The sequence below is a fragment of the Staurois parvus genome, unplaced genomic scaffold, assembly GCF_062004578.1.
Source record: "Staurois parvus isolate SC_StPar_1 unplaced genomic scaffold, SC_StPar_1.0 ptg001517l, whole genome shotgun sequence".
Classification (NCBI taxonomy): Eukaryota; Metazoa; Chordata; class Amphibia; order Anura; family Ranidae; genus Staurois; species Staurois parvus.
In genome coordinates, this window is record NW_028319313.1 from 82,271 (window position 1) to 107,525 (window position 25,255).

General features: G+C 46.5%; 1 protein-coding gene across 1 annotated transcript in view; it reads left to right on the forward strand.

Moving 5' to 3' along the window:
* Positions 1–25,255, forward strand: part of LOC149435424 (NACHT, LRR and PYD domains-containing protein 6-like) — a 72,618-nt gene that overhangs the window by 15,635 nt on the left and 31,728 nt on the right. Inside the window, 5 exon segments of the mRNA XM_089662668.1 lie at positions 1,077–1,142; positions 5,423–7,121; positions 15,064–15,228; positions 18,120–18,281; positions 24,068–24,229. Coding sequence (XP_089518794.1) covers positions 1,077–1,142; positions 5,423–7,121; positions 15,064–15,228; positions 18,120–18,281; positions 24,068–24,229 — 2,254 coding nt within the window.

Here is a 25,255-nt window from a genome sequence, read left to right on the forward strand (position 1 = left end):
CGCTCTGACACCAACGATGGGGCACGATTCCTCGCTCTGACACCAACGATGGGGCACGATTCCTCGCTCTGACACCAACGATGGGGCACGATTCCTCGCTCTGACACCAACGATGGGGCACGATTCCTCGCTCTGACACCAACGATGGGGCACGATTCCTCGCTCTGACACCAACGATGGGGCACTATTCCTCCCCCCACTGACACCAACGATGGGGCACTATTCCTCCCCCCACTGACACCAACGATGGGGCACTATTCCTCCCCCCACTGACACCAACGATGGGGCACTATTCCTCCCCCCACTGACACCAACGATGGGGCACTATTCCTCCCCCCACTGACACCAACGATGGGGCACTATTCCTCCCCCCACTGACACCAACGATGGGGCACTATTCCTCCCCCCACTGACACCAACGATGGGGCACTATTCCTCCCCCCACTGACACTAATGATGGGGCACTATTCCTCCCCCCACTGACACCAACGATGGGGCACTATTCCTCCCCCCACTGACACTAATGATGGGGCACTATTCCTCCCCCCACTGACACTAATGATGGGGCACCATCATTGGTGTCAATGGGAGGAATAGTGCCTCATCGTTGGTGTCAGTGGGAGGAATAGTGCCTCATCATTGGTGTCAGTGGGAGGAATAGTGCCCCATCATTGGTGTCAGTGGGAGGAATAGTGCCCCATCATTGGTGTCAGTGGGAGGAATAGTGCCCCATCATTGGTGTCAGTGGGAGGAATAGTGCCCCATCATTGGTGTCAGTGGGAGGAATAGTGCCCCATCATTGGAATACCATACCATATTGAAATCAAATCTGATGTTTTTTAATTTTTATTTGGTGTGCGTTGGAAGAGGGCTAGTCTTATACGGCGAGTATAGCCCAAACCCTATAATTTAACAGGAAAAGTAGGGGGTCGTCTTATACGCCGGAAAATACGGTAATAGGGATTTCAACTCATCCCCACTTTTATCTAAAATGAAAAAAAAAATTTTTTGTCTTTTTTCCAATATATAAATATATATTTAATTCAGATTTTTTTGCTGTTTTTTTTTTTCCAAAGGTGAGAAGCTGGTGGAGCAGATTCTGTTGGATAAACTTGGACACTCACTAGATCCTGATCTGGACGGTAAAGATAGACAATGTTTGATGGACAATAGGACCAATTTTGTCAAGCGTGCTTTTAATTTGGGCTTCCCCTTCTCGGAGGGCTTCTGGATTCAAGTAATTCCATTTGTAGCCGAAACACATGAAAACCTCCATACACAGAAGTTTAACCCCCCTGGCGGTATTCCCGAGTGTAGCTCGGGGTTAATAATCAGTGCCAAAAGCAGTAACCCCCCCCGAGCTACACTCGGGAATACACGGCAGCATTGCTCCGGGATCCCTCGATCGCTTACCTTGTCCTTCGCTCCCGCGATGTCCCTCCTACAGCGTCCCCGGCCATCCGTCTTCCTGGTTCCGTTCCCTGCGACGTCGGGACGTACGGGGGACGGAACTGGCGGGAAATTTAAAAATTTTAAAAAGTGACTTTCACTAAATCCACTAAAATCACATAGTATAACATTCCTGTATCAAACCATTTCACATACATTGTGTCCCGAGTGCTTTGTCCGGCGCCCTGCCTGCATTTTTACCGCCCTTTCTGCCTGGAAACTGAGAAACGTCCATGGCGTCCAAAAAGCGTCCCTTTAGGTCAGACGCGGTTTTAGACCGGCTAGAGAACAGCGATAGTAAATCAGAACCACTTGCAGAATTGAGTGATAATGATTGGTGGGGGAAATTCCTCATCAGACACTGAAAACGATTCTGCGACTGAGCTCAGCGATGTGCGAACTTGGTGCTCTATTTCACATTTCAGTGTTTTTGGTTTGATTATATTATTGAATTACATTTATTATTATTATATTATTATTTTTTATGATTATTTATTAAATTATAATTTATGATTTCGTGTTTCAAATTTTATCCTACCCGGGATGTTTACTAGACTCTTGTCCGGACAGATTTCAGTGAGTTATTCCTAAAAATTACAGGCCTACAATAAAAAAACAACATATTTCCATCCAAAAAAAATGTACCGCTTTGAGCACAGAAACATTGACATCATCAGACCGCCAGGGAGGTTAACTGCAATAAAAGGGTTTCTATAAAATATTACTAGAAACATGTAGAATTTCAATAGATCACTTAATTCTATCAAGTGATGAAGACCAATTAAAATGTACAATTCAAAAGCTGCACATTATAAAAATCTTTGTCCTACTGATCTGGATAAATATTACAACTTTCTGCAAAATTGATTCTACATCCAAACTCAGCACTGCAAGTCACAATGCTATAAACCCTCTTCAGCATGCAAACCACACAGATTCCCCGGGGAACGGTCATAGAAGAAATATCTGTATCTTTACGGAAGTTGTATCTCAAGACAACTCGGTATGAGCTCAAAGTTTAGACACGATTGCCTGAATGTTTACCTGTTTTGCGGGAGCTGAATGTCATGTACAATAGGCTGTCAATGGGCGTTAAGAACACCGGTAGATGCAGGCCCAGTCTAGTCCTCAGGAAGCAGTTGCTGTCACAAGGCCCGGACTGGCCATAGGGCACACCGGGCATTTATCCGGTGGGCCGGGGCCACCTGGATAGAAGGGGCGACCAGGCGACACATTAGAGGAACCGGTCCATCTCCTGCATGCCGTGGACTCCTGCATGCTCCCCTTGCGGCTGCCCCATCATCTCCTGCACCACTGCCGCCGAGTTCCCCCCTCCCTGCAGCTGCTGCGGGGGATCTGTCAGCATATTCTGTCTCCAGGGCTGGCAGTTCCCCGCCCACCACAGACGGGAAAGGAAAGAGAAAAGCTGATTTTGCCTCTCCTTGTCCCACCCTTTCCTAATGTGTTAGCCCCAACCACACTCCCTGCCAGCCTTGTGTTTTCTCTTTTCCTTTCTTTCTTTCTTTCTTTCTTTCTTTCTTTCTTTCTTTCTTTCTTTCTTTCTTTTTCTTTCTTTCTTTCCCTCCTTCCTACTTTCCCTTTCTTTCTTTTTCTTTCTTTCTCTTTCTTTCTTTCTTTTTCTCTTTCTTTCTTTTTCTCTTTCTTTCTTTTTTTCCTTCCTTCCTTCCTTCCTTCCTTCCCTCCTTCCTTCCTTCCCTCCTTCCCTCCTTCCCTCCTTCCTTCCCTCCTTCCCTCCTTCCCTCCTTCCTTCCCTCCTTCCTTCTTTCCCTCCTTCCTTCCCTCCTTCCCTCCTTCCCTCCTTCCTTCCTTCCCTCCTTCCTTCTTTCCCTCCTTCCTTCTTTCCCTCCTTCCTCCTTTCCCTCCTTCCTCCTTTCCCTCCTTCCCTCCTTTCCCTCTTTCCCTCCTTCCCTCCTTTCCCTCCTTCCCTCCTTTCCCTCCTTCCCTCCTTTCCTCCTTTCCTCCTTTCCCTCCTTTCCTCCTTTCCCTCCTTCCCTCCTTTCCCTCCTTCCCTTCTTTCCCTCTCTCTTTCCCTCCATCCTTCTTCCCCTCTCTCTTTCCCTCCATCCTTCTTCCCCTCTCTCTTTCCCTCCATCCTGCTTTCCCTCCATCCTTCTTTCCCTCCATCCTTCTTTCCCTCTTTTTCTTTTCTTTTCCTTTTTTTTCCTTTCCTTTCCATTCCTTTTTTCCCTCTTTCTTTCTCGCCTTCCTTCTTTTCCTCTTTCTTTCTCGCCTTCCTTCTTTTCCTCCTTCTTTCCCTCCTTCCTTCTTTTCCTCTTTCTTTCTCGCCTTCCTTCTTTTCCTCTTTCTTTCCTTTTCCTCTTTCTTTCTCGCCTTCCCTCTTTCCCTCTTTGTTTCTCTCCTTCCCTATTTCTTTCTCTCTTTCCCTCTTTCTTTCTCTTCTTCCCTCTTTCCTTCTCTCCTTCTCTCTTTCCCTAATTTTTTCCCCCTCCTTTTCCTCCTTTTTCTTTCCTTCCTTCCTTCTTTCCCTCCTTTTTCTCCTTTTTCTTTCCCTTTTTCCTTCTTTCCCTCTTTCCGTCCTTTACAAAAAATTGTAAACAAAAAATTACAATATAATTATAAAAAAAAAAAAAATAAATAAAAAACCTTCTGACACTAGTGGCAGAACTACCAGGGTCATAAAGGTCGCTCTTGCGACTGGGCCCTGGCGCTCCCCCACCAGGCACCGAGGAAAGGGTCCCCAGGCTTAGAGCTGTTCAGTCCAAAATGCCCAGGCCTATTTTTTGTATACAAAAAAAGGGGGTTTGTGAAAAGAGATTCACAGGAAAGCGGCTACATTATGAACAGAATGCGATACTCAGAAAAATTTCCAAACAATTATGCTTTATTCCACATTAATGATTGACATGTGGGCAATCGCCCTGGTTTACCATCACCTCAGTATGAGACAATACACACAGACCTAAAACCATAAAAATCACACCAAGACCGGTCTAGGTATATGTGCTACAAAGGCTATGACCACAATAGTCAAAAGCATTTGCAGCACTGGCACATAGGTATTTTTTGTCCCTGTCTGGGCCTGGCTATCACCAGCTCCATTGACTTGTATGGCTGGGAATCCCTGGATCCCAGTGATGTGATTGATGCCCATATCAGGACATCACTAGAAGATCCCGCCCACTTGTATATAACCACTGTCATCTGCTGGATTTTCCATTTAGTGGGTGGCAGTCGAAGGAGCAGGATGTGTTTTGGGATCTGATGGGTTTTTTTTTTCTTTCTTTTGGCTGGTCATCAGCTGTTGGACATTGTGTTTGAAGTGGATCTACATCACTGGAGGACATGATTAATGATGAATTTACACCGAGAGACAATTTTGGGAGATTTTATTTTTTTTTGTGAAAAATTAGCTTTTCTTGATTTCTAGCAGCCTCAGCAGGATCACAACTATCACTCAAGTGACATTCTGTAGTATTTCCCTTCACTTCTCAAGTGGAAGATACATAAAGGGTTCTGTATGGATGGGAGCAGGAGAGGAGCAGCATAGGCAGTATTTGGACATGTAAGAGAGGACAATCATGTACTAGGAGAAAATGGTCTGGTCTAGGCAATCAACTCTTCTGGGGTCAAAGTTTCAGATTTAGAGGCACATTGGGAGCAGGGGCGGATTGACCATTTGGAAACTCGGGCACTGTCCGAGGGCCCGGGGTCAGTAGGGGGCCCCATGAGATGCCCCTGGTACCTTTTTCATAGGCTTTTTTGAGTTTGGGCAAGGATACGGGGCCCCATGAGCCCCTATTGCCTGGGGGCCCCATGAGTTGTCTGCCCCTGATTGGGAGTCATTAAAAATCATAGAAGAAGAGGAAAAACACTGCAAGTAAGGACTGAAAATGTATTTTTCGTTTATCTGCAATTGTTTAGGTTGGTCTTTTTTTATTTTAATGATTCCTATTAAAGATATTTGAAAACCTGAATTTCTATTGTCTTCCAGCTATTCAGAGGGAGCACAAACAACACCTGCTCATGAAAACTCAGACTCTAGTGGAACATAGACCCCCAAGAACCACCTTGGAACCACAAGAATTCTACATTAATGAGCGTTACGTCAGTCTTATCGTGGTCTCCACCGATGCATTCAGGCAGCGTCCCCAGAACGAGCTAATCCAAACGGGAGTAAAGCATGAGAAATGCTTGAGGGAGACAAAAACTAGACTGGAACACATTTTTCCCAACAAGCTGTTCCGATGGAGCCACCAGTCCCAATGTGTACCACATGCAGTAATGGTGAGCGGGGTGCCGGGAATAGGAAAGACCACGCTGATGCAGAAGTTTGTCTATGACTGGGTGAACAAAAAACACTACCAGAGATTTGATTTCGTCTTCTTCTTCAGATTTCGGGACCTTAATAGACTGGGAGAGGTCGGCTTGGAGGAGATGATTCTTCATCAATGTCCGTATCTGGAGAGTGAGATTGGAAATATTTTAGACAACCGGCTGGGACTTCTCTTTATATTTGATGGCTTAGATGAAAGTGTTCACCAGATAGATTTCACATCAAGTAAACTGTCCAATCCTAAAGCGAAAGGATCTTTTGGCGAGATTGTGGCCAGTTTGGTGAGGCAGAGTCTACTGAAGGGTTGCTCGGTACTGATAACCAGCCGCCCAACCAGACTGGCATCCATAGATACTGGTGTTTTCCAGAGAATAACAGAGATCATGGGATTTCTCCATGGAGACAGACTGATCTACTTTAAAAACTACTTTGGAAATGAGGAATTGTGCGAAAAAGCATTTCATTACGTGCAGGAGAATGACACACTGTACACTTTCTGTTATATCCCATCGTACTGCTGGATCATCTGTACTGTGTTATCAATGTGCTTCAGAGCCCAACCAACAAGCACCGATCAACTGATGGCCTCGTTACCCAAAACAGTGACGCAACTCTTTGTGACTTTTGTCGCCAATATTCTGACCAATCATAGTCAAAATAAAGATGGCGGTCGCAGCGCCCGTGAACTGCTAACCTCCATCGGTTGGATGGCAGAACATGGAGTCATGAATCACATGATTGTGTTTGATGAGCGTCATCTGGACTCCTTCTGTGTGAGAAATGGCAATGACCTCTCTTCGTGTTTCATGTCGGAATCTGGTCGGCCTCCCGAGGTGGACTACACCTTTTTACATCTCACTCTTCAGGAGTTTTTGGCGGCGTTAGTTCATTTTATTGACTATGTTCCTGAGAAGTTACAGAAATCTCTTCATGAGGCCGAATCTTCTAAAGATGGCCGTGCCGAAATATTTCTCCAGTTCCTCTGTGGTCTCTCCGACTCTTCTACTAGATCCATGTTAAAGTCTCATGTGGGAGAATTGTCTACTCAAGCTGCTAGAGATGTTGTCAACTGGATTCGGGGGAAAATTGCTAAACCCCAAGAAGGAAAGAGGGCCCTTCTAAATATGTGCTACTGTCTGAAAGAGAGCAGGAACAAGGCTCTGGTCTTGCAATCCTTCGAGTCGAGGAAAACGTTTGAGTTGTACAATGTTCCCCTCAGTCCTATAGACTGCTCAGTGTTGTCTTTTATCCTCGAATCCTGTGGGAAGATAGAAAAACTGTCTCTGAAAAAATGCAGAATCCCAGCTGAAGGAGTAAGAAAACTTTTAGTGGCTCTACGCAGCGCCAAGATCTTGAGGTACGAAAACATGAGCGATTTCACTTCCTAACCCCTTGGCGCCGGCGCCTCCCAGCCCTTTAAGGGTTTTCGAAGCCGGGAGGGGGCGGGGTTTAGGGTCATGTGACCGCCATGACACACCGTCACGGTGGTCACATGATTGGGAAAAGTCCCGGTCGAAAGAGGAGAGCGGGACCTTTCCATGAGTACCAGACGTGTGCCACCCAGCGTCAAGGCCCAGACGCCGGGAGGCTGCACATTTGCGTTTGGCCGGCGCCAAGAGGTTAAAGTGTTTGTAAAGGCCGAATGTTTTTTTATCTTCATTCAATCTATGCATGGAGGTAAAAACCTTCTGTGCGCAGCCCCCTTTAATACTTACCTGAGCCCCATTTCAATCCAGAAAAGTGCACGAGAGCAGTGGCTCTCCTGGTCCTCTTCCTCTTCATTGGCTGACCACCAGCCAGCCTTTAATACTTGAGCCCCATTTCAATCCAGCAAAGTGCATGACAGCAGTGGCTCTCCTGGTCCTCTTCCTCTTCATTGGCTGACCACCAGCCAGCCTTTAATACTTACTTGAGCCCCATTTCAATCCAGCAAAGTGCATGAGAGCAGTGGTTCTCCTGTGCCTTTTCCTCTTCATTGGCTGACCACCAGCCAGCCTTTAATACTTGAGCCCCATTTTAATCCAGCAAAGTGCATGGGAGCAGTGGCTCTCCTGGTCCTCTTCCTCTTCATTTGCTGAGACAGCAGCAGGAGCCGTTGACTCCTGCTACTGTCAATAAGCCAATGAGGAGAGAGCGGGGGCAGGGCTGTGCCACGTTCTGTGTGTGAATGAACACACACAGCGGCGGCTTGGGAGCCCTCATAGCAAGCAGCTTTGGGGGAGGCCCAGGAGCTCTGGTGGAGGGCCCAAGAAGAGGATCAGGGCTGCTCTGTGCAGACCCATTACACAGAGCAGGTGAGTATAACTTGTTTGTTATTGAAGAAAAAAAATGGCAAGGCCAAATCTGACATTTCTACCATACATGGAAAAATATGCATTTTTTTTTTGCTAAAAGTTTACTTAAAACACCCCAAACATTAAATATTTTTATTTAGCAGAGAGAATAAAATGGTGGGTGTTGCAAATTTTTATGTTTCACGGTGTTTTTGCAGCTTTTTTTGGAAAAAAAAATATAAATTTTAATTTTGAATGCGCAACCACACAATATGATACCTAACTGGTAAAATATAAAAGCTGATGTTACGCCGAGTAAATAGATACCTAACATACCTAAAAATTGTGTATGCTTGTGGAATGGCGACAAACTACGGTCCAAAACAAAAAATCGCTATAGGCGACAAGTTCCCAGTTCAGAGTTACACGGGAGGTCTGGTGCTAGTATTATTGCTCTTGTTCTGACGTTGGTGGCGATACCGTACAGGGGTGATGCGATTGCCATTGACATTGTGTGCAGGACTGATGCGCAAGCATAGGGGGAGGGGGGACAGGGCGCTTTATTTCTTCTGATTAATTATTATTTATTTCACTTTTATTTCTATCACAAGGGATGAACAACAAGATAGCATGGGCTGCGACAAGTCTTCTTTACAGAGATATTTGGGGTCTTTTAAACCCCAGATCTCTCTTCTGCCCTCCAAAGCATGTGATCAAACTGACATTGGTTTTGTACAAGCCGCTAACTGTTTGTAAACCACAAACCGGACGTGACAAGATCCTTGTCTCCTCCTGCTTCTGAAGTCACGCAGTGGGAGGAACAACATCAGCTCTCCCCATATCCACTCTCCCGGACCCCGCATTCCCTATATCCGCTCTCCCCGGACCCCGCATTCACTATATCCGCTCTCCCCGGACCCCGCATTCACTATATCCGCTCTCCCCGGACCCCGCATTCACTATATCCGCTCTCCCCGGACCCTGCATTCACTATATCCGCTCTCCCCGGACCCCACATTCACTATATCCGCTCTCCCCGGACCCCGCATTCACTATATCCGCTCTCCCCAGACCCCACATTCACTATATCCGCTCTCCCCGGACCCCGCATTCACTATATCCGCTCTCCCCGGACCATGCAGTCACTATATCCCCTCTCCCCGGACCCCGCATTCACTATATCCGCTCTCCCCGGACCCCGCATTCACTATATCCGCTCTCCCCGGACCCCGCATTCACTATATCCGCTCTCCCCGGACCCCGCATTCACTATATCCGCTCTCCACTGACCCCGCATTCACTAAATCAGCTCTCCCCGGACCCCGCATTCACTATATCCGCTCTCCCCGGACCCCGCATTCACTATATCCGCTCTCCCCGGACCCCGCATTCACTATATCCGCTCTCCCCGGACCCCGCATTCACTATATCCGCTCTCCCCGGACCCCGCATTCACTATATCCGCTCTCCCCGGACCCCGCATTCACTATATCCGCTCTCCCCGGACCCCGCATTCACTATATCCGCTCTCCCCGGACCCAGCATTCACTATATCCGCTCTCCTCGGACCCCGCATTCACTATATCCGCTCTCCACGGACCCCGCATTCACTATATCCGCTCTCCACGGACCCCGCATTCACTATATCCGCTCTCCCCGGACCCCGCATTCACTATATCCGCTCTCCCCGGACCCCGCATTCACAATATCCGCTCTCCCCGGACCCCGCATTCACTATATCCGCTCTCCCTGGACCCCGTTCTTTGGTAGACATACTATCACAGATCTTGTGAATTGATGTGCGCTGCAAGTTGATAGGAGTACAAAATGACTCCCAAGGAAGCAGCAAGTGAAACGCGTAGCTCAACCACACTCATTACCTAATGTATTGGCACGACTACTGCGTACACTGAACCCTGGTCTGCTGGGTTTGGAGTTCAACGTCATTGCTGAATGGATTGAACCCCCTCGCCCTCCAGAGGATTCCCCCCCTTCCATGACCAGGTCATTTTTTGCGATACTGAGCCGCATTACTTTAACTGACAATTGCGCGGTTGCGCAAATAAAATTTACGTCCTTTTTTTCCCCCACGAATGGAGCATTCTTTCAGTGGTATTTGATTGTCTATACGGTTTTTTATTTTTTGCGCTATAAAAAAAAAAGACCGACAATTTTGAGGAAAAAAAATATTTTGGAGTTTTTGCTATTAAACATGTTCAATAAAAAAATTTAAAAAATCAAATTTCATCATCAATTTTGACCAAAATGTATTCTGCTCCATGTCTTTGCTAAAAAAAAAATGTAAATTAATTGGTTTACGTGAAAGTTATAGCGTCTACAAATGGCGGTGTAGATACTGGGATTTTTTTTTCCATTTCTACTAGTAATGGCGGCGATCAGCAAGCTTTCTTTCGGTGGTATTTGATCGCCTGTGTGCTTTTTGTTTTTTTTTTTAATTTTTGCACTGTAAAAAAAAAAGATGGACAATTTTGAGAAAAAAAACAATATTTTAGAATTTTTGCTGTTACACATGTCCAATAAAAAAAAAAAAAAAAATTGTCATAAATTTAGGCCAAAATGTGTTTGCTAAAAAAATCCCAATACATGTAAATGAATTGCTTTACGTGAAAGTTACAGCGTTTACAAATGGCGGTATAGATACTGGGAATTTATTAAATTCCTTTTAACTAGTAATGGCGGCGATCAGCGAGCTTTCTTTTGGTGGCATTTGATTGCCTATGCGTTTTTTTTTTTTGCGCTATAAAAAAAAAAGGATTGCCAATTTTGAGAAAAAAAAACAATATTTTTGACTTTTTCTTATTATGTCCAGTAAATTTTTTTTTTTAAAAATCTAATTTTTCATAAATTTAGGCCAAAATGTATTTGCTAAAAAAAAATCCCAATACGTGTAAATTAATTGGTTTACGTGAAAGTTATAGTGTCTACAAATGGCGGTATATATACTGGGATTTTATTTATTTCATTTTTACTAGTAATGGTGGCGATCAGCGACTTATAGCGTGACTGCGGCGGGCATTCTGACACTGGGAGGGAACTGACTTGGTGTCACTGACATTCCCAATGACACCAATAAAGTGATCAATGCTAAAAAAAAAAGCACCGACACTGTACTAATGCACTGGGCAGGAAGGGGTTAACATCTGGGGCGATCAATGGGTTAACTATGTGCTGGGAGTGTGTTACCAGGGGGCGGGGTCTGTGTGCTTCACTGTAATCACACTGCTGTGGAAGGCTGTGCTGTGCAGTGTGCCCGAGGTGACAGGGAGAAGGACTGTTAGTTGGGTAGCACACTGGCTAAATGGTTAGCACTTCCACTTGGCAGTACTCGGGTCGTTGGTTCGAATCCCAACCACGGCACTACCTGCCTGGAGTTTGCATGTTCTCCCTGTGCCTGCGTGGGTACTCCGGTTCTGTCCCACACTCCACAGATATGCTGGTAGGTGAATTGGATCCTGTCTAAATTGTCCCTAGTATGTGTATGTATCAATGTAAGTTAAGGACCTTAGATTGTACGCTCCTCGGGGGCGGGGACTGAAATGAATGTACTATATGTAAAGCTCTGCGTAAATTGACAGCGCTATACAAGTACCTGAAATAAATAAATAAAAATTAAATAAATAAACAAAACAGTCCTCCTTCCCATCAGTGATTGGTGGAAATCACTGGGTGCCGGCGTGTAATTACCAGGGCCCGGTGATTGACAGCTCCTACCCAAACATGCTAAATCACACATATATATATATATATACAGTGGGGCAAAAAAGTATTTAGTCCCCACCAATTGTACAAGTTCTCCCACTTACAAAGATGAGAGAGGCCTGTAATTGGCAACATAGGGAGACCTCAACTATGAGAGACAAAATGAGAAAACAAATCCAGACAATCACATTGGCTGATCTGGAAAGAATTTATTTGCAAATTATGGTGGAAAATAAGTATTTGGTGAATATGAAAAGTTCATGTCAATACTTTGTTATATATCCTTTGTTGGCAATGACAGAGGTCAGACGTTTCCTGGAAGTCTTCACAAGGTTGGCACACACTGTTGCTGGTATGTTGGCCCATCCTCCATGCAGATCTCCTCTAGAGCAGTGATGTTTTGGGGCTGTCGCTAGGCAACACGGACTTTCAACTCCCTCCAAAGGTTTTCTATGGGGTTGAGATCTGGAGACTGGCTAGGCCACTCCAGGACCTTGAAATGCTTCTTACGAAGCCACTCCTTCGTTGCCCGGGCGGTATGTTTGGGATCATTGTCATGTTGGAAGACCCAGCCACGTTTCATCTTCAATGCCCTCGCTGATGGAAGGAGGTTTGCACTCAAAATCTCACGATACATGGCCCCATTCATTCTGTCCTGTACATGGATCAGTCGTCCTGGTCCCCTTGCGTAGAAACAGCCCCAAAGCATGATGTTGCCACCCCCATGCTTCACAGTAGGTATGGTGTTCTTTGGATGCAACTCAGCATTCTCTCTCCTCCAAACACGACGAGTTGTGTTTCTACCAAACAGTTCTATTTTGGTTTCATCTGACCATATGACATTCTCCCAATCCTCTTCTGGATCATCCAAATGCTCTCTAGCAAACTTCAGACGGGCCTGGACATGTACTGGCTTCAGCAGGGGGCCACGTCTGGCACTGCAGGATCTGAGTCCCTGGCGGCGTAGTGTGTTACTGATGGTAGCCTTTGTTACGTTGGTCCCAGCTCTCTGCAGGTCATTCACTAGGTCCCCCCGTGTGGTCCTGGGATTTTTGCTCACCGTTCTTGTGATCATTTTGACCCCACGGGGTGAGATCTTGCGTGGAGCCCCAGATCGAGGGAGATTATCAGTGGTCTTGTATGTCTTCCATTTTCTAGTTATTGCTCCCACAGTTGATTTGTTCACACCAAGCTGCTTGCCTATTGCAGATTCAGTCTTCCCAGCCTGGTGCAGGTCTACAATGTTGTTTCTGGTGTCCTTCGACAGCTCTTTGGTCTTCACCATAGTGGAGTTTGGAGTGTGACTGTTTGAGGTTGTGGACAGGTGTCTTTTATACTGATAACAAGTTCAAACAGGTGCCATTGATACAGGTAATGAGTGCAGGACAGAGGAGCCTCTTAACCACTTGCCGACCGCGCATAGCCGAATGACGGCTTCACCGCGGCCGGCCAGTTCTGAGTGGACGTCATATGACGTCCTCCCAGAACGCGCTCTCCTGCGCGCCCCAGGGGGCGCGCACCCGGCGATCTCCGTGATCGCTGTGTCCTACGGACACAGCTGATCATGAGATGTGGTGAAAGGCCGATCCCACCGGCCTTTTACCACGTGATCAGCGGTGTCCAATGACACGCTGATCATAGGAAAATGCAAGTGCCGGTTCTCGGCTGCACTTTCCTCACGCTGTCAGATCGTGAGGAAAGTACTGCCGAGAACCGGCAGTTGTCAGAGCGGGGATCGGCACCGATCATCAGGGCACTGATGATCAGTGCCCTGATGATCGGTGCCCAGCAGTGACCCCCGCAAGTTCCGATCAGCTGTGCGCCCACTAGCCCCGCCCACCCATTCCCAGCAGTGCCCCCACCTGTGCCCAGCAGTGCCCCCACCTGTGCCACTCTGCAGTGCCCCCACCTGTGCCACTCTGCAGTGCCACCTACCTGTGCCCAGCAATGCCACCTACATGTGCCCAGCAGTGCCACCCACCTGTGCCCACCAGCGCCACCCACCTGTGCCCACCAGTGCCACCCACCTGTGCCCACCCACCAGTGCTGTCCACCAGTGCCACCCACCAGTGCTGCCAGTCAGTGCCACCAGTCAGTGCCCAGGGGTTGTGCCAGTCAGTGCCGCCAGTCAGTGCCCAGAAGTGATGCCAGTCAGTGCCGTCTATCAGTACGCATCATCAGTGTCACCTATCAGTGCCGCCTATCAGTGCTGCATATCAGTGCCGCCTATCCGTGACCCCTAATTAGTGCTGTCTATCAGTGCCGCCTATCCGTGCCACCTCATTAGTACTGCCTATCAGTGCCCTTTAGTGCTGCCTATCAGTGCCCATCAGTGCCGCCTATCAGTGCCCATCAGTGCCGCCTCATCAACGCAAATCAGTGAAGGAGAAAAAATACCTGTTTGAAAAATTTTATAAAAGAAACAAATAAACTTTTTTTTTTTTTCAAATTTTTTGCACTTTTTTTAATTTATAGCGCAAAAAGTAAAGCGCCCAGTGGCGATTAAATACCACCAAAAGAAAGCTCTATTTGTGAGAAAAAAATGATCAAAATTTCATATGGGTACAATGTTGCATGACCGCGCAATTGTCAATCAAAGTGCGGCAGCGCTGAAAGCTGAAAATTGGCCTGGTAAGGAAGGGGGTATAAGTGCCGGGTAGGCAAGTGGTTAAAGAAGAAGGTCCAGGTCTGTGAGAGCCAGAAATCTTGCTTGTTTGTAGGTGACCAAATACTTATTTTCCACCATAATTTGCAAATAAATTCTTTCCAGATCAGCCAATGAGATTGTCTGGATTTGTTTTCTCATTTTGTCTCTCATAGTTGAGGTCTCCCTATGATGCCAATTACAGGCCTCTCTCATCTTTGTAAGTGGGAGAACTTGCACCATTGGTGGGGACTAAATACTTTTTTGCCCCACTGTATACATCCACATACATATAGTTGATTGGACTTGAGTTTATAATGACTTTTTTTTGGTTGATTCAATATTATTATTCTTTGTTTTGTTTTGGGTGATTTTTGGTTTTCGGATTTAATTTTTTACTTTTCACATTTTTTGATTCACGGGTATTGAGTATTTTTTTTTTTTTTTTATGTAGCGCAGCATTTTATTCTTCACTTTTACTTTTAGTCTACAGGCAGCGCTTCTCTTCCCCTCGGAGAATGGGTGGAGGTGGTGGAGTTGGCAGCTCCTATTCCCTGAAGCAATGGAAGCCACCTGCATAGACGACCGTATATATATATATATATATCCTCATATGGTCCTTATTTACAAATATTATCGGACGCTCTTCTCTTCTCTTCTAGTTTGATAAATGATGATCTGACCGACAGTTCCGGCACCCACCTGGCATCGGCAATACGGAATAACCGGACCCTGGAGAAGCTGATCTTGTCTCACAACAAGCTGGAGGGTCCCCACTTCAGTCAGCTGATGGCAGCTCTACCTACAAGCCGGATAGATGAATTAAAGTGAGTATGACGGGGTTCAAGAAATGGTTTGGTCTTCAAGAGCAGTGTTTTGCAACCTTTTTTCAGTCAAGGCACCCTTTAAAATGATGGACAGTCCCGAGGCACCCTTTAAAATGAAGGACAGTCCCGAGGCACCCTTTAAAATGAAGGACAGTCCCGAGGCACCCTTTAAAATGAAGGACAGTCCCGAGGCACCCTTTAAAATGAAGGACAGTCCCGAGGCACCCTTTAAAATGAAGGACAGTCCCGAGGCACCCTTTAAAATGAAGGACAGTCCCGAGGCACCCTTTAAAATGAAGGACAGTCCCGAGGCACCCTTTAAAATGAAGGACAGTCCCGAGGCACCCTTTAAAATGGACAGTCCCGAGGCACCCTTTAAAATGGACAGTCCCGAGGCACCCTTTAAAATGGACAGTCCCGAGGCACCCTTTAAAATGGACAGTCCCGAGGCACCCTTTAAAATGGACAGTCCCGAGGCACCCTTTAAAATGGACAGTCCCGAGGCACCCTTTAAAATGGACAGTCCCGAGGCACCCTTTAAAATGGACAGTCCCGAGGCACCCTTTAAAATGATGGATAGTCCCGAGGCACCCTTTAAAATGAAGGACAGTCCCGAGGCACCCTTTAAAATGATGGAGATTCCCGAGGCACCCTTTAAAATGATGGATAGTCCCGAGGCACCCTTTAAAATGGACAGTCCCGAAGCACCCTTTAAAATGGACAGTCCCGAGGCACCCTTTAAAATGGACAGTCCCGAGGCACCCTTTAAAATGATGGACAGTCCCGAGGCACCCTTTAAATGAAGGACAGTCCCGAGGCACCCTTTAAAATGAAGGACATTCCCGAGGCACCCTTTAAAATGATGGACAGTCCCGAGGCACCCTTTAAAATGATGGACAGTCCCGAGGCACCCTTTAAAATGATGGACAGTCCCGAGGCACCCTTTAAAATGATGGACAGTCCCGAGGCACCCTTTAAAATGATGGACAGTCCCGAGGCACCCTTTAAAATGATGGACAGTCCCGAGGCACCCTTTAAAATGATGGACAGTCCCGAGGCACCCTTTAAAATGATGGACAGTCCCGAGGCACCCTTTAAAATGATGGACAGTCCCGAGGCACCCTTTAAAATGATGGACAGTCCCGAGGCACCCTTTAAAATGATGGACAGTCCCGAGGCACCCTTTAAAATGATGGACAGTCCCGAGGCACCCTTTAAAATGATGGACAGTCCCGAGGCACCCTTTAAAATGATGGACAGTCCCGAGGCACCCTTTAAAATGATGGACAGTCCCGAGGCACCCTTTAAAATGATGGACAGTCCCGAGGCACCCTTTAAAATGATGGACAGTCCCGAGGCACCCTTTAAAATGATGGACAGTCCCGAGGCACCCTTTAAAATGGTGGACAGTCCCGAGGCACCCTTTAAAATGGTGGACAGTCCCGAGGCACCCTTTGAAATAATACAGTTCCTATGCACCCTTTAAATAGATGGACAGTCCCAAGCCACCCTTTAAAATGGACAGCTCTGAGGCACCCTTTAAGATGATGGACAGTCTTGAAGCACCCTTTAAGATGATGGACAGTCTTGAAGCACCCTTTGAAATGATGGACAGTCCCGAGCCACCCTTTAAAATGATGGACAGTCCCAAGGCACCCCATTCTAAAATGTAACAAACGATTATAAAATGTTCTATAATACCGCAACATCCACTCATGTAGGACCCCCAACATTAAAGGGGATTTATTCTTCCAAAGCAAATACACATTTGCACCCTGGTACTGACTAGTATGCCAATGTTTCTCCTCTCCCTCAGTTTTTATCAATCACTGAGCTAATGTGACCCCAGCACTGATGGAGAGGGGCGGGGGAAGGTCAAAGTAGAATGCTGTGCAGGCAACCAACATCCTCCTTATCAACCGATGATGTCATTGGTTGTCAGGACATCGGCGGCTAGAAGGTCGGCATGGCGCACAAAGAAAACCTGGGGCTTTGTGTAACTAAAAGGCCGGCTTGTTCCACCCGCTGGCCTGTAGACAAGTTTTGGGCAAATTGTAGACCTTTTGCCAAGGCACCCCTGAAGGAACCTCAAGGCACCCCTGAAGGAACCTCAAGGCACCCCTGAAGGAACCTCAAGGCACCCTGAAGAAACCTCAAGGAATCCCTGAAGAAACCTCAAGGAATCCCTGAAGAAACCTCAAGGCACCCCTGAAGAAACCTCAAGGAATCCCTGAAGAAACCTCAAGGCACCCCTGAAGAAACCTCAAGGCACCCCTGAAGAAACCTCAAGGAATCCCTGAAGAAACCTCAAGGCACCCGTGAAGGAACCTCAAGGCGGCAGCAAAAGGCAACTCCCACTGGAAAAGATGGAGCTCACCAAAGAAGCTGAGAGAGGCTTTGATGATCCAGGATCATGCAGCAGCGTGACTGCATATATAACACCTCCCACACTAACCACGCCTTGTTTTAGCCTGATGTCCTATCTGCTGTGATTTCTTTATTCCAGAATCCTCTAGAAGGTTCATACCACACCTTGGTTATGCCGGTGGTTGTACATCTGCGCGGATCACATGGATAAAACACGTATGAGCAGGATTGAAATAGAACACGTACTGTAGGTTTGTTTTCATCCTTCCGTGTTTTGCTGCAACACAGCTCCGGCAGTGAAAGGGTTAATTGTGCCTGTGATTTGATTGGCACGCATTTGTAGTGGCCTACAAACCACTCTTCCAAGCCTCCTGTCCACGTCAGCCTCCCTTCGAGTGATCTCCAACTAGAACTTTGGCACCCTAAGAGCAGAGTGGACTTGCAGCAAGGATGTGAATTCACTGTGGGGGATGGGGAAGTTGTGCTCCATGTAGTTCATGTTTGCATTTGTTCTTCTTTTCTAGCTTGACACACAATAACTTGCACCGTTCCTGCGCTGACCTGGCATCTGGAATTCGGAATAACCAGACCGTGAAGAGACTTGATCTGTCCTTTAACCAACTGGAGGGTCCTGACTTCAGCCTGTTGATGGCGGCTCTGCCAACAAGCCGGATAAAGGATTTACGGTATGTGATGATAGAAACGATATTCTGAGACAACCAAAACACAGAATCCCAAAAGCACATCAGGCATTGCAAATCACAAATTCCCAGGGCAGCTGCACACCTTCCAGCTTCCTCCAGACACTTCCTAGTGAGGGAGACAAATCTACTCCAGACCAGATCCCTTATGGTTAGGTCCTGCAGTCTGCTCCTCAGAAAGATTACTTCAGGTCCTCACCTCTGCCACAGCTCAGAGAACAGCTACACAGTCCACAAGCTGCCTCAGGAGCCAGCACCTACCAGCTTCCTCCAGACACTTCCCAGCGAGGGAGACAAACCTACTCCAGACCAGATCCCTTATGGTTAGGTCCTGCAGTCTGCTCCTCAGAAAGATTACTTCAGATCCTCACCTCTGCCACAGCTGAGACCTCAGAGAACAGCTACACAGTCCACAAGCTGCCTCAGGAGCCAGCACCTTCCAGCTTCCTCCAGACACTTCCCAGTGAGGGAGACAAACCTACTCCAGATCAGATCCCTTATGCTTAGGTCCTGCAGTCTGCTCCTCAGAAAGATTACTTCAGGTCCTCACCTCTGCCACAGCTGAGACCTCAGAGAACAGCTACACAGTCCACAAGCTGCCTCAGGAGCCAGCACCTTCCAGCTTCCTCCAGACACTTCCCAGTGAGGGAGACAAACCTACTCCAGATCAGATCCCTTATGCTTAGGTCCTGCAGTCTGCTCCTCAGAAAGATTACTTCAGGTCCCCTCACCTCTGCCACAGCTGAGACCTCAGAGAACAGCTACACAATCCACAAGCTGCCTTGGGAGCCAGCACCTTCCAGCTTCCTCCAGACACTTCCCAGTGAGGGAGACAAACCTACTCCAGACCAGATCCCTTATGGTTAGATCCTGCAGTTTGCTCCTCAGAAAGATTACTTCAGATCCTCACCTCTGCCACAGCTGAGACCTCAGAGAACAGCTACACAGTCCACAAGCTGCCTCAGGAGCCAGCACCTTCCAGCTTCCTCCAGACACTTCCCAGTGAGGGAGACAAACCTACTCCAGATCAGATCCCTTATAGTTAGGTCCTGCAGTTTGCTCCTCAGAAAGATTACTTCAGGTCCTCAGCTCTGCCACAGCTGAGACCTCAGAGAACAGCTACACAGTCCACAAGCTGCCTCGGGAGCCAGCACCTTCCAGCTTCCTCTAGACACTTCCCAGTGAGGGAGACAAACCTACTCCAGATCAGATCCCTTATGCTTAGGTCCTGCAGTCTGCTCCTCAGAAAGATTACTTCAGGTCCCCTCACCTCTGCCACAGCTGAGACCTCAGAGAACAGCTACACAATCCACAAGCTGCCTCGGGAGCCAGCACCTTCCAGCTTCCTCCAGACACTTCCTAGTGAGGGAGACAAACCTACTCCAGACCAGATCCCTTATGGTTAGGTCCTGCAGTCTGCTCCTCAGAAAGATTACTTCAGGTCCTCAACTCTGCCACAGCTGAGACTTCAGAGAACAGCTACACAGTCCACAAGCTGCCTCGGGAGCCAACACCTTCCAGCTTCCTCCAGACACTTCCCAGTGAGGGAGACAAACCTACTCCAGATCAGATCCCTTATGGTTAGGTCCTGCAGTCTGCTCCTCAGAAAGATTACTTCAGGTCCTCACCTCTGCCACAGCTGAGACCTCAGAGAACAGCTACACAATCCACAAGCTGCCTCGGGAGCCAGCACCTTCCAGCTTCCTCCAGACACTTCCCAGTGAGGGAGACAAACCTACTCCAGATCAGATCCCTTATAGTTAGGTCCTGCAGTTTGCTCCTCAGAAAGATTACTTCAGGTCCTCAGCTCTGCCACAGCTGAGACCTCAGAGAACAGCTACACAGTCCACAAGCTGCCTCGGGAGCCAGCACCTTCCAGCTTCCTCCAGACACTTCCCAGTGAGGGAGACAAACCTACTCCAGACCAGATCCCTTATGGTTAGGTCCTGCAGTCTGCTCCTCAGAAAGATTACTTCAGGTCCTCAGCTCTGCCACAGCTGAGACTTCAGAGAACAGCTACACAATCCACAAGCTGCCTTGGGAGCCAGCACCTTCCAGCTTCCTCCAGACACTTCCCAGTGAGGGAGACAAAACTACTCCAGATCAGATCCCTTATGGTTAGGTCCTGCAGTCTGCTCCTCAGAAAGATTACTTCAGGTCCTCAGCTCTGCCACAGCTGAGACCTCAGAGAACAGCTACACAGTCCACAAGCTGCCTTGGGAGCCAGCAGCCCCAGAGGCTCTGGAACCCTCCATGCCAAGCAAAGAACAATCTCTACAGGGCTTCAGACTATTTATCACCTCCCCCGCCACCTTCTGGGAGGTAATCTCAAGGAATTGGCTAGGCCATGATAAATATTCAGGTTGCTCATTTGAATCCCTCCCTATGCTCTGGAAAATTCTTCCAGGGGCAGGGGGAAGCAATCAAACCCCCAGCCTGTGAAACCGTGAACAGACCAGAACAAACAATCACTGCTCCCTTACTACAGAAGGTGTCAAAAGTTGCATTTGCCTAGCGTCCTTTGTTTGGAGGGTGCTACATTGACCATCCCAAAATTAGGCCCTGTCCTCACGGGCCAAATAACACAACCAAATTGCTCCTTTTGCCTAGAGGAAAGTATCCCACAATACCTAAAGAAATGGGGGGGGGGGGGTAAGAAAACAGCAAACAGTCAAATACAGTATCCTAGGTTGGAGCATCATCTCCAGGAAGATGACCCTCTACCGCATTATCAGCAATAGTTAGCAGCAACCATCCTAATGTTCATGACCTGAGTTCAAATTTTACTTTGATGCCCATAACAGGCCTATATGTATACAGAAAACCTGACTTGATATAATTAGAATATTTACACTCCATGCAATGTTCCTGACATGCCACCATCTTCCAGAGCCCTGGAGCAAAACAGAAAGATACATCCTATCTGACCTCAACCCTCACTACAGCAACACTCCCTACAAAAGAACTGCAAGAGGGCAAAGAACATTCCTCAATACCATTTGATTTTCCATCACACGTACATACACTCGTCTAAAGTTTGGCCATTGGTTCTGTAGGCCCGAAATCTAATAGGCCTTGAGGAAAATAAAAAAAACACAATGAATAAAATGAAAACCTATCTATCCTGCATGTTGAAATGTGTTTTACAAAATATCTGAAAAAAATAAAAAAAAAAATAAATATATATATATATATATATATATATATAATTTAAATATAATATTTAAATATATTCTTCAGATTTTTTTTAAACCTATAAAAAAAAGTAATTTTTACATAATTTTGTAAATGCATTCCATACAGTGTATTTGAAATATATTTTTCATATATATTTTGTAATAGACACATTTCAACATGCAGTGTGTGTGTGTGTATGTATATATATATATATATATATATATATATATATATATATATATATATATATATATATATATATATATATATATATATATACAGTCAGGTCCATAAATATTGGGACATCGACACAATTCTAACATTTTTGGCTCTATACACCACCACAATGGATTTGAAATAAAACGAACAAGATGTGCTTTAACTGCAGACTGTCAGCTTTAATTTGAGGGTATTTACATCCAAATCAGGTGAACAGTGTAGGAATTACAACAGTTTGCAAATGTGCCTCCCACTTGTTAAGGGACCAAAAGTAATGGGACAATTGGCTTCTCAGCTGTTCCATGGCCAGGTGTGTGTTATTCCCTCATTATCCCAATTACAATGAGCAGATAAAAGGTCCAGAGTTCATTTCAAGTGTGCTATTTGCATTTGAAATCTGTTGCTGTAAACTCTCAAGATGAGATCCGAAGAGCTGTCACTATCAGTGAAGCCATCATTAGGCTGAAAAAACAAAACAAACCCATCAGAGAGATAGCAAAAACATTAGGCGTGGCCAAAACAACTGTTTGGAACATTCTTAAAAAGAAGGAACGCACCGGTGAGCTCAGCAACACCAAAAGACCCGGAAGACCACGGAAAACAACTGTGGTGGATGACCAAAGAATTCTTTCCCTGGTGAAGAAAACACCCTTCACAACAGCTGGCCAGATCAAGAACACTCTCCAGGAGGTAGGTGTATGTGTGTCAAAGTCACCAATCAAGAGAAGACTTCACCAGAGTGAATACAGAGGGTTCACCACAAGATGGAAACCATTGGTGAGCCTCAAAAACAGGAAGGCCAGATTAGAGTTTGCCAAACGACATGTAAAAAAGCCTTCACAGTTCTGGAACAACATCCTATGGACAGATGAGACCGACATCAACTTGTACCAGAGTGATGGGAAGAGAAGAGGATGGAGAAGGAACTGCTCATGATCCTAAGCATACCACCTCATCAGTGATCATGGTGGTGGTAGTGTCATGGCGTGGGCATGTATGGCTGCCAATGGAACTGCTTCTCTTGTATTTATTGATGATGTGACTGCTGACAGAAGCAGCCGGATGAATTGTGAAGTGTTTCAGGAATATTATCTGCTCATATTCAGCCAAATGCTTCACAACTCATTGGACGCTTCACAGTGCAGATGGACAATGACCCAAAGCAGACTGCAAAAGACACCAAAGAGTTTAAGGGAAAGAAGTGGAATGTTCTGCAATGGCCAAGTCCATCACCTGACCTGAAGCCGATTCAGCATTTCACTTGCTGAAGACAAAACTGAAGGGAAAATGCCCCAAGAACAAGCAGGAACTGAAGACAGTTGCAGTAGAGGCCTGGCAGAGCATCACCAGGGATGACACCCAGCGTCTGGTGATGTCTATGCGTTCCAGACTTCAGGCTGTAATTGACTGCAAAGGATTTGCAACCAAGTATTAAAAAGTGAAAGTTTGATTTATGATTATTATTCTGTCCCATTACTTTTGGTCTTTTAACAAGTGGGAGGCACATATGCAAACTGTTGTCATTCCTACACCGTTCACCTGATTTGGCTGTAAATACCCGCAAATTAAAGCTGACAGTCTGCAGTTAAAGCACATCTTGTTCGTTTCATTTCAAATCCATTGTGGTGGTGTATAGGGCCAAAAATGTTAGAATTGTGTCGATGTCCCAATATTTATGGACCTGACTGTATATGTGTGTATGTATGTATGTATGTATATATATATATATATATATATATATATATATATATATATATACACACACACACACACACACACACACACACACACACACACACACACACACACATATGTATATATATATATATACACACACGCACACACATATATGTATATACACACACACACACACATATATATACACATACATATATACATACATATGAAATATATTTTGCTCTTGAATCATCTTGCTCAAAATCTGGAATACAAGGGGGCTCACAAAGAAATCCTCTGTCCAGCTGGGGAGGGGAAATGTAACAGAGCGGACCCACCTGTCACAATTGCAGGGGAATATGCAGAGCACTCCCGGTTTCCGTAATACGTGATGACGTCTTTAAAGCCTCTGAAGAGTCTTGGTGCTTCCTGCTTCTGGTTTTCAGATGTATTTATTGTGTGGTGTGCAATCAGGTTTCTGAGCCCCGGAAGATGTCATTTTTCGACAGAGCCAACACTCGTGACGTCATCACGTATTACGGAAACCGGGAAGTGATCTGCATATTCCCCTGGGGAGTTTCACTTGTACAGTTCTGTCTATGTTCTTATATATGTGAGTAGCCCTGTGGGGGATGAGTAGGTTGTGTATCCTTTACAAAAAAAACAGAACAATAATTCACATTCTTGTTCTTTTACAGCTTGACACACAATAACTTGTACCATTCCTGCACTGACCTGGCATCTGGAATTGGGAATAACCAGACTCTGAAAATACTTGACCTGTCTCATAACAAACTGGAGGGTCCTGACTTCGCTGAGTTGATGACGGCTCTGCCAACAAGCCGGATAGAGGACTTACGGTGAGTAGACCAGGAATGATAATATCGTGAGACCTCAACCAGAACATAGTTGGCAGGATAGCCTGTTGCTGGCAGGTGCCTGTGGGTTTAATTATGGACAGTGGTGTGTGGGCCGGAGGTAAGGTCACTTCCTGTTGTTGAGGTATATGGGGGAGTATTTCTCGGGGGTGTAGCTCTTTTTTGGCTTTGTGGGAGAAGAGGGGAGATCACACATCTTGCATTGGAATCGATAGTGGAGGAAAAAGTCCACCCTTGGCATGACTTACCAACATTCCAATGGATTCCAACTTCAGCTGACAATACACGACTTGAGCAATAAACGTGTCTTAGTCTACATTCCATTATACCCTCACCGGACACTTTATTCGGTACCACCTTGCTAGTACCGGGTTGGACCCCCTTTTGCCTTCAGAACTGCCTGCATTCTTGGTGGCATAGATTCAACAAGGTGTTGGAAACATTCCTCTGGTTCATATTGACGTCACACAGTTGCTGCAGATTTGTCAGCTGCACATCCATGAACCGTTAATACAAGGCAGGATGGATCCACCACACCATGACACCACGACCAGCAGTCTGAACCGTTGATACCAGGCAGGATGGATCCACCACACCATGACACCACTACCACCAGCCTGAACTGTTGATACAAGGTAGAATGGATCCACCACACCATGACACCCCCACCATCCTGAACTGTTGAAACAAGGCAGGATGGATCCCCCACACCATGACACCACCACCAGCCTGAGTCGCTGATACAAGGCAGGATGGATCCCCCACACCATGACACCACCACCACCAGCCTGAACCATTGATACAAGGCAGGATGGATCCACCACACCATGACACCAACACCACCAGCCTGAACCATGGATACAAGGCAGGATGGATCACCACACCATGACACCACCACCACCAGCCTGAACCATGGATACAAGGCAGGATGGATCCACCACACCATGACACCACCACCGCCAGCCTGAGCCTCTGATACAAGGCAGGATGGATCCACCACACCATGAC